This window comes from Gavialis gangeticus, unplaced genomic scaffold (genome assembly GCF_001723915.1).
Source record: "Gavialis gangeticus isolate Ggan-Ray unplaced genomic scaffold, GavGan_comp1, whole genome shotgun sequence".
In the NCBI taxonomy this organism is placed as follows: domain Eukaryota; kingdom Metazoa; phylum Chordata; order Crocodylia; family Gavialidae; genus Gavialis; species Gavialis gangeticus.
In genome coordinates this window covers 56,179,208-56,189,180 of record NW_017729025.1, presented here as the reverse complement: position 1 = coordinate 56,189,180, position 9,973 = coordinate 56,179,208, and the positions used below count along the sequence as shown (strand labels likewise).

The following is a 9,973-nucleotide window of genomic DNA, read 5'->3' as shown; positions in this document are numbered from 1 at the left end:
TATGTATTTAAAAAAAGACTTCTTATTGTCCTTAATCTGGGAAGCTAGTCCCAGTTCCATCTCTGCCTTGGCCTTCCTAACTACCCCCCTACATCCCCGAGCAACTGCAGAATAGCCCTTTAGATGGCAAGCTTTTGGAGCAGGGGCTCTAACTTTCTCTCTTCACATAATCTAACAGGGCAGGGCACTGGTGTGCCCCTCTTTGTTGCAGTAGAACAATAGTATAGAAGAATCTCAAGAGCCTACTCAACCAGGTTCAGCATGTAAAATGGTGTGCATAATTACCAATCAAACAAATATTCATCATCTAGTTTAACACTGTGATGTTCAAAGTCTGGGCTGAGCCATGGATCAGCAGAATGTGACAGGGATAAAGCCTGAGTCCAGATCTTTCTGCTGAGGCTACACAGGGGGAAGCCCAGAGCTTCCTCTGTAGTGGAGGCTCTGCTTTGTTGCAGCTCAAGGGGCAGTGGCTGACTTTTGGCACTAGATAGTGAATGATTTCCCTAGCACAAGAGCAAGCTCCTGACCAACATCTTCTGCAAAGAGACTGTGACTCTTATCTCCCAAAAGCATGAGCAACGAATAAAATCCCTACAGGCTTATTCCTGCTATTTCCCATGTGCCCCAAAGATAGATAAGGGTTGTGATACCATAGGTGGAAGAATTCTACATGGCAGGACTAGAGCATGGGCAGATTGTCTTGGAAACTGGGAGTGGCTGCACCAGGCTCTGCAGCTGAAGCAGTAATATCTCTTCCCCCTTCTTCCATGAATGAAATATCATCTTCTCAGTCTCAGAATCCAGGACTTTCTGCCCACACCAAATTCTTTGCTAGGGGGCTGTCGTTCACCAGGTTTAAAGGAGAGTAGAGTCTGTTGGTCATCTGAAAGGGAAACGGTCTGCAGTCTGCTTTCAGGTGAGGTCCCTCCACTGATGAAGCTATTCAATAGCCCTTGCAAGCATCATGTCCATTGCCCCATATGAAAGTCTGAGTCCCAGTATGGTTGGCCATTGGGCACAGAGTGCAAGAGCTTTGGCAAGAAGGTCTGTGCTATACATGGCCACTTTTGGATAGGTAAGCAACCAGTGCTACAATCACACCAATATATACCCCCGTGCCAATGGTTATAGAGAGTGCAGCAAGGAAGAGAGCCCTCCGGGATGCTGAACTTGCCATGTGGAAATCTCCTTTGGAGACAGCTTTACTGGTCTGGAAAGAGAAGACAATATGTAAATATTTATTGACATCATCTGAAATGTTAGTGAGACAAGGTCACATAAACTCGCTGGAGACTGATTATCCAGTTTAAAATAGGGGAACAGCATTAACTTCCAAAATGTATTCCCTTCTATACTCCTTTACTTTGATGCCTGTTTTCTAGAGGTAAGATTTGAGACAACTGTTTTCAGTGAGGGTGAGCACATTTCAATGCAGGTGAACACGTTCAGACATGTTACGTTTTTAAACTGCACTTTCATGGTACAGTGATGGTGGCACCGCAGTCCCATCATAATTTTTCTTGCTATGTAACATTTGAATATCATATATTTGTAGACTGAGCTGTCTTTGTTCTTCTCTTGGGCAGATTTTGAAAATGTGCATCATTTGTCACTCTATTAACTTTTGAACCTTACTCTGATGGTAATATGATTTCATAATAGCATGCTTGGAGGCACATATATCCAGAGACACTAACTATGTTGTTATAATGTATTGATAATAGAGTGCAGTATCTTGAGCCCACTAATCAGGAATATGTAAATTTAAGTATTCTTTTCTGGCTACATTGCATTAAAAGAGATAAGGACGAATACCAAAAATAGAAAATGACACTGCGTATTGCAACTGCTCACCGTTATCTGGTGTTCAGTTCTGGTCACCTCTGCTCAGAAAGGATATAAAAGATGTATAAAAAACTTAGGAGATGGGCAGTGAAAACAGTTAGAGTGCTGTAAAGACTTTCTTGTGCAGGGAGGTTAAGAAAAGATATTTTCTATAGTTTAAAGAGGAATCAAATGAGAGAAAGCACTGCAGGTATACACAAAATAATGAATGCTCTACAGCAGGTAAATCAATCACTGCTCTTTCTTGTGATACAAGAGCACAATGGCATTGAATTAAATTTAAATGGAATGCATTTAAAAGTGATAAAAGGATATGCCTTTTTACACAATGCAAAAATAACCCCTGGAACTCACTTTCATAAGCTCTTGGGATAAAGGGGATTCAACATTTATATGAATAACAAGAATAGCTGAAGATACATTAAATAGGATAAGTCACTTACTGACTGGCAGGGATTAGCCTATTCATAATTGGCTATTAGAAAAATTTATACTTTCTGCTGAAGCAACTAGTACTGGCTACTGTCATGGACAAGGCACCAGGGATCATTGGTAAGGCAGTATCTAAATTTGATTCCCTGTGTTCCTTGATTTCTCTGGAGACACACTGGGTAAAGGAAGGGAGTAATACAGTGGGGTGGGAGGAGCCATTAGCTTGCCAGCTCTTCCTGCTGGGGATTTTTACTTCCACTCTGAAGCACTACGCACAATCAGAGTTATTATTACTCTCTATTATTGGTATTATAGTAGCACCAAGGGGATGCTGGCCCATTGCACTGTGTGAAAACATGGGACTAAGAGGCAGTTGGTCCAAAGAGCCAACAATAACAATAAAACAAATAGTGCTGAATGACAATAATCCTGCACTGGTTGCAGCAATGATATTAGAAAAACAAATACAAATCAGAGGTGCTGCTTTGAAAACATTTAATTGGCTGGCAACTCTCCTTCCCTCACTGACAGCATCCTAAGCTCAGCTAACTGTAACATCATTGATCTTTCATTCATCTTTCTACCATTTCCATGTAACTTTGTCAAAAGACTGGGACACATTCTGTCCAAGTAGGATGTAAATCCAAAGTAACTCAAGTGACCTGTGTGAATTAACAGTACTTTGGACTGGCATTGAAGTAACAAAATGTTAGCTGTGCCCATGAGAGCTTAGCTAGTCTGAGCTAAGACAAATCCAGGGCCAGTGTCTCCTCATAGTTTTTAAATAGATGCTGCATTTGTCCCAGGAGAAAGGTTTCTCCTGTGACCCTACCCAAATACCTGGGACAAAATGTGCTATCCCCTTTTCCAGGACATTGTAGTGTGTGCCAGTAAGGCTATTGTGTATCATTCCCTAAAGCTGGTCAGGATGTGTGTTCTCACTGGTGCCCTACTGGTGATGCAGCTTGGAAGCGTGATGTGTGAAATGACTGTACCACTCCTGGGACAATTAGGACTGTGCCAAATACTTACACTTTTAAGTACGCCAGATTTTGTTGATGTAACTCCACTGACTTCAGTAGAGTTGCTCTTGACTTTTACACAGGAATATGAACCCAAAGGCCTTTTAGACAGACTATATTTGACACTGAGTTGGGAGAATATTGTATTCTATTCTCAAGGTTTAATTGTCAATCTATAAGGAAGTATTATTATTCCCATCTTATAGATAAGGAACTAAAAGTATTGCTTGGATTTTTTAGAGCCAACATCAGAGGTCATTACCACAGACACAGTGAATACAGGGACCCTTATAATAAGTAACAAGAGAACAGATTCTTTGCTGCGCCCAGTCTCCAAAGCCTTGTGGGAGTTACAGCGCTGGATCTGGTCAGCAATATTTGTTGGGAACGGTGTCAGCTGTTAATATCTGCCAAGAGATAAGGTATAATCTAGTGACTCTTAGAAGCATACAAATTGTGGCTGGCAGTGATATAGTGTAGGATTTTATCAAGTCACAGTGTAGTGGCTACAGACTCTACCACACAGGAGGACTATTTTATTGACATGTGGACAGAGTCAGGTCCCTCAGCATTATAAGGATGGCACTATAAGGATTGCCTCTCTGCATCCAAGGGCAAATCCTCTAGTTTCCCCGGGGCAACTGTCCAGCATTGGCTGCAGTGGAAGAATGAAATTCTACTGTAAGGTGAGCAGGAAGTGTCAAGGTTCACTTGCATGATACGGATGGTAGCATGCTGTCCCCCACCATACTGGCTCTTCTCATGGGTGGAGGCTTGGGTACAAAACCAGTGGGCATGGCATAACTACAGCTACTCCTTGCTTAACCTCATAGTTACATTCTTGAAAAATGCGGCTAAGTGAAACAATGTTAAGTGAATCCAATTACATCACAGTAGTTACCTACTAGCAGGGGGGGCCCAAGCAACATTATAACCAAACATTATGCAACTTTAAATGAGTATGTTCTCTAATAGATCAGTGATGTAATAACAAAACAAGGTTAACCGGGATGATGTTAAGTGAGGAGTACCTGTATATCAAAATACTGTCTGGTTCCTGCCTAATGGGTTCATTTAGCTTACAGGGCCTCTGCTTTAGAACCATTGCATAGCCCAGTTTTTGTAGCACTGGAAAGCAGACATCAGGAGATGGGATTCCTCACCCCTTGGGAGAAGTAGAAGGCAGCAATCCCCAGAGGCCAGAAGCAGCAGAGCATTGAAAAAATGGCCAAACCAAGGTGGTCTTGTGGGGGAAGCATCAGGAAATGGTCCTCACTCTCACTGTCACTGGAGGAGTCACTCTGGAAAACAAATGGATTTAGTGTTGTTGAACATGCCGGACTGTCAGCCACAGAGAGGACCCAAGCATTGCAAGCTTTCCCCATTAATGGCCCAGAGGAATAGGCTGATTGCCAAAAAGTGAGTCTGCCCCTGCTATACAGCATGAAGACATCCTGTAAAAATTGGAAAGACCCTGTAGAAATCAGGACCTGGAGACATGTAGTGCTCTTCCCCAACCTCAGGTGACTCAAGCTTTCCCTAAAGGGATTTGCCATAGGGATAAAAAACAAGTTATACCTCTATGGGCTATTCAAGGCTTCAGCCTCTGCTTGGGCATAGCTGTAATACAGACCACCACAAAGCCACCAATGGAAACTACCTTTGGTCACTTAACTACTTAAGGCCCTTCCTGAGTCTGAGCTGCCCCCATATGTCATCCTATCTATGGGTTTTCCAAGGTTCCTCTCATCCTGTATCTGTGCAGTGATCTCCCCCATGCCCTGCACTCTAAGCATTTCACAGCGTCTTCCCTTTCCTCTCCTTCACTTTTATATATTCTTATACTCTTCTTACCATCAAATTCAGGGAATGAGTTTCTAAAAGATTATATCTCCAGAGACTGGTTTGATGAGAAAAAGGTTGTGACAAAAATTCAGAGAATAAAGTAGATTCTCATTTTCCTGCCAGAGTAAGTCCATGGTGGGGAATTTGGATTTCCCTGGAAATCATTCTTAAACCTAAATGTCTTGGGTTTTGATATAATGGGCTGTTGTCAGGTTTAGCAAAATACCCTATTCCCATTAGGACTAGATGGCCCAATTGGCTGCCAAGTGAGGTTAGCAAGTAAAGAAAAGGGATTTGAGCCTATCCCAAGGTTGTGAGAGCCCTCCCTCATCTTTTCAAGGTGTGTGCTCTGCAAAATGTCTCCAGGACTTTTCTTTCTATTGGGAATACATCTTGCCCTACAGAGTACCTGTCATAGCATGAACCCGTGGAAAGGAAGAAAGCCGTGTTTCAGTCTGGAAAGAGCATCTTCCCAGGATCTAAGCAACGGGATTTGGAGAAAGCCTATAGCTGCCAATTAGAGAAGGGCCTGGGGAATCCACCCAACACAGTGCTACCTTTCTGAGCCTTGCATACTGTTCCCAGTCTCTCCATTGCACAGAAAATCCTGAGTGGGCCCAGGGTGCATGTGTGTAACCAGCCATAACTAGGATTTAAGAGCTTATTATTTTATCACAAGACTCATGTTTATATTTTAAGCATCTCACAAACTTGCAAACTGTGCTCTTCTCTCAGTTTCCCGTTACATTTGGTAGCACTGAAGCAGCTGCCATAGTTAAGACAGCCACCACAGCTACTGCCCATGCACTGGAAAATAAGGCTGCCCCTCATAAAGATGGCTGTCATCTCTTAGTGCTTTCAGTGAGATTGACAGCAGGGAAGATGTCCTGAAATTAGGAACAGGAGAATAGAAATTGTGATGAGACACAGAAATACTGGGAGAATGGAGAGAGACGGAGGAAACAGGAAAATGCAGGATTCAGGGGAGGACACAGAAGAGACTATGGCAAATAGGAGAGCAGGGAAAAAAACTGAGGTGAATATCTGGGTAGGGGGAAGGATGAGGGGTGCAAATAAGGGAAATGGAGAAGGAGGTGAAGAGGAATGGAAGAACATGAAGGAGACTGGGAGAACTGAACAGTAAAACCCTTTCAGGGGATAGGGAGGAAATATGAGCAGCTGCTGAATACAGGAAACTAGAGAAGTGAGGAACAAGGCAGTGCATGGGGCTGGAGACTGGGTGTACCAGAGAGGCTGCCAGGGTGGGACTAAAAGGAGAGAGTGAGGGGTGTAGAGGGAAGGGCTGGAGATGGAGAGAATGGAGCTTCCTGGGCCCTCTGAAAAACTAACCCTAGTATCTGCTGTTTTGTGATGTAGCAACATGCACAGGATAGGATTAATCTGCCACACAAAGTGGGGTATCCTGTGCTTTCTACACTTGCCCCTCACATTTAAAAAGTGACATTTTTAGAACCCCCGAAAGGCTCACCCTCTTGAATGAGTTCAAGGCCAACCCAAGTTACTTTCCAACCATAAAAAGTTGAACCTTTGTGGCAAAGCTGAGGGTAACTGGAAGGCTCTTCACCCCAGCTGGGCAGGGCAAGGATTGGAGTTCTAGGAATAAACCTTTGGCAGCCGGCCAGACACTCACAGAAAGGTAATGTTTAACTACCACGATGGCAACACCAAAAGGATCTCCCACCAAAAATCACATCAAGAGGCACTGAAGGAAGAAACTGTATGTGTTTTAGTGATGCAGAGTAAACATCTGGAAGTGTATGCTATCTGTTTAACCCTTGCAGTGTCATTTGTGCAGAATCCATCCTGCTGGACAGATAGACACAACTAGCAGGAAAGCAGCCTCCAAATATTCCTCCCCAAAGGAGCTCACCTCATATTCCTGGAATTCCTCCTCCTCTACCTCATAGGATACGGTTTGGATTCTGATATCGCTGTCCACCAGGCATGGCCCTTGTACTTCTCGCCCGTCTGGAGCCTCGGAGGGTGCCTCTTTGTTTTCCACAAAGGTTGTTTCACAGCTCTCCCCTTTGTTGTCCTTGGCTTTGAGGTTAGCCTCATCCTTCACCAGGATGAAGTCAGGGCCATACAATGCTTCTACAGCCAACTGCAGAGAACTGGCATCAAGCAGCTGGTGAGTCCTGGTGGTGCCAGTGTTTTGAAAGAAGTAGGAGTACAGTTTTCCCTGGCAGCGGTGACTAGGGTAATCCTGGTTGTGATGCTGGTGGTAAGAGTAGCTGCCATGAAGGTGCCCATTGCTGTTGGCCAGCAGTGGGTTTTGAAGCTCACTCATACTTTCCATTCTGCTGAAAATTGCTTGAAGGAGCTGAAAGGAGGGTGACCCTGAAGAATAAAAAAAGGTAGAAGAAATGAGTGCAAGAAGTCAGCCCAAAGCAGAATTAGAATCAGTTGTACCATTTATGGTAAAGTTTACTAGTCACAACAGAGATTATGGCAGGCTGCTGTCCAGTGGGAAATGGCAGGATCTGGCTGCCCAGCAGAGAATAACAATGATGAGAACCCCTTTCGCAGGACATGAACACTGTCTCCAAGAACTGAGGATCTGTATATCTGTCACAAACTGATAGTGAGAGAAGGATGTGGCCCGGTGATGAGATGATCTGATCCAGGCTGGAATGAGAACAGGATTTGCTGTATCTATAATGCATCTGGAAAGTGGAACATACAGTCTGACAAGAATGCCCATTGCATCCTTTGTGCTGGATCATAATGTGTGTTGCTACAAAGGATAACAGATGGCACCAGAGTAGATATGAGGCCAATATCCATTGGGAAGCCTCCCTGATATCTGGAACTAGCAGGAGCTGCAATAAATTACAGCCCTTCAGGCACTGTAGGTTTAGCTAATTCAGCAATACTCAGACTGTGGTTCCCAAGTCACAAGTATCTCTTCAATGTATCACCTGCTTTTCTGCACAGAAAATATTATCAGAGGTGTTTAGGGAAGTTAACTTTTTTTTACTGTGTGTGTTAGGTGAGTCTTTCCTGCAGCCTCGAGTAATGAAATGCACATGCTATCTACCTCTACCAGCCTTGGCACAAGTAATTTTTGCGTTTGAACTGGAGATTGTTTGCCACAATTCTCATAGGGATTGGATATGCTGTTAACACTGACTACTTATGTGACTCCTGAGCCAGTCAGGACAGAGTGTCACTGAGCTAATGACTTCAGCATATACTGGAACTTTACTACCTGAGCAAGTTTGTGGACAGCATGAAACTGAGAAGGACTGTGAACATGTCAGAGGATGTGAGTGCAATTCAGAAGGACCTTGACAGATTGGAAAGTTGGGCTAGAGCTAACAGGATGAAGTTCATTGTGGACATATGGAAGGTGCTACACTTCAGGAGGAATAATCAAAAATACAAATGTAAAATGGGTGACACCTGGCTATGGAAAAGGACTTGCAAGTCTTGGTAGATCACACACTCAATATGACTTTGCAGTGTAATGCAGTGGCACAAAAGGCAAACATGGTTTTGGGGTGCATCAATAGAAGCATTAGGTGAAAGGTACGGGAGGTGATAGTGGCCTTCTAGTTGGCACTGGTCAGGCCTCATCTGGAATACTGTGTGCAGTTATGGGCTTCTCATTTTAAGAAGGAGATGGAAAAGTTAGAGAGGGTCCAGAGGCAGGCAACAAAGGTGATCCAGGGCTTAGAAAGCAAGTCATATGAGGAGAGGCTGAAGGAGCTAGGCATGTTCAGCTTGTGGAAAAGGTGCTTAGGTGGGGACATGATAGCAGTCTTCAAATACTTGAATACTTGCCATAAAGAAGAGGGAAAACACCTTTTCTCTCTTGCTGCAGAGAAGGGGATGCTGACCAATGGCTTGAAGTTGCAGCAAAGTTGAGATTGGATATCAGGAAAAACTTCTTCACTGTTAGAATAGTGAGGCAGTGGAATAGACTGCCTGGGGAAGCTGTGGGCTGTCCGTCACTGGAGGTGTTGAGGAAGAGATTGGACAGCCACTGGTCAGAGATGATTTAGGCGTAGCTATGTCTATTTTCTGCCATGGGTATTTCCCATGTTTCCGGGCTTTGCTGGTTGCCCTCCCCACACTTCCCCTTTATTTTGCTATATGTATGAGGGTGTTTTTAAGCCTTCCCAGAGGCACTGGGTATTGGGTACAGCCAAGGCTGGGGAATGTGATGGGTATACCAATGCTCCTGCTCAAATCAAAGCTGGAGGTTCCTGGCTAGAAGGTTTTGCCCCTCTGCTCAGGGTCAGACTGATCACTGTATTTGGGGTCAGGAAGGAATTTTACTCCATGGTCAGATTGGTATGAACTATGGGGGTTTTTGCCTTCCTCTGTAGCAGGCGGCATGGGCCTCTATCTGGGACCTCTTGAATGTATATTGACACAACTTTATAAAAGCAAGACACTGGCTCCCATAGTTCCCCTGTGTTACCTTTACATTGTGTCAGGTTTGACGGTAGTCTTATGTAGAGTTTAGGTTATGATTGTGTAGGATGGCTTGGATAGGCATCTTCCTGCCTCAGGCAGGGGATGAAGCAGATAACATCTAGAGGTCTCTTCTAGCCCTACTTTTCCATGACTAGAGTTCTTTAACGCCTGGAATGGTGGGTAGTGAGGGAAAGAACAGAAGACCAGAAAGATAGACAAACCTTTGCAAGGATACTTTAAATAACATTCCAGTCTTGTTCTTAGCCTAGGAGCTTGCCATCAATAGTTTTTATACAAAGGAAAATAAGGGAGCTTAACACTGAAAGGGAATTTTTGTCCAGTACGAGCTCTGTGTGTAGGTTATGGCATTCATGGGTGGA

General features: G+C 43.9%; 1 protein-coding gene across 4 annotated transcripts in view; it reads right to left on the bottom strand.

The window, feature by feature from the left end:
• Positions 1 to 124: 124 nt before the first annotated feature.
• Positions 125 to 9,973, bottom strand: part of SYNDIG1L (synapse differentiation inducing 1 like) — a 98,785-nt gene continuing 88,936 nt past the window's right edge. For all 4 annotated transcript variants that reach the window (XM_019518825.1, XM_019518823.1, XM_019518822.1 and 1 more), the window contains 3 exons: positions 7,039 to 7,508; positions 4,466 to 4,603; positions 125 to 1,213 (listed from right to left, as the gene is read on the bottom strand). In XM_019518825.1, the coding sequence (XP_019374370.1) occupies positions 1,055 to 1,213; positions 4,466 to 4,603; positions 7,039 to 7,467 (726 nt within the window). In that variant the 5' untranslated portion in view covers positions 7,468 to 7,508 and the 3' untranslated portion in view covers positions 125 to 1,054. The remainder of the gene's footprint in view (positions 1,214 to 4,465; positions 4,604 to 7,038; positions 7,509 to 9,973) is intronic.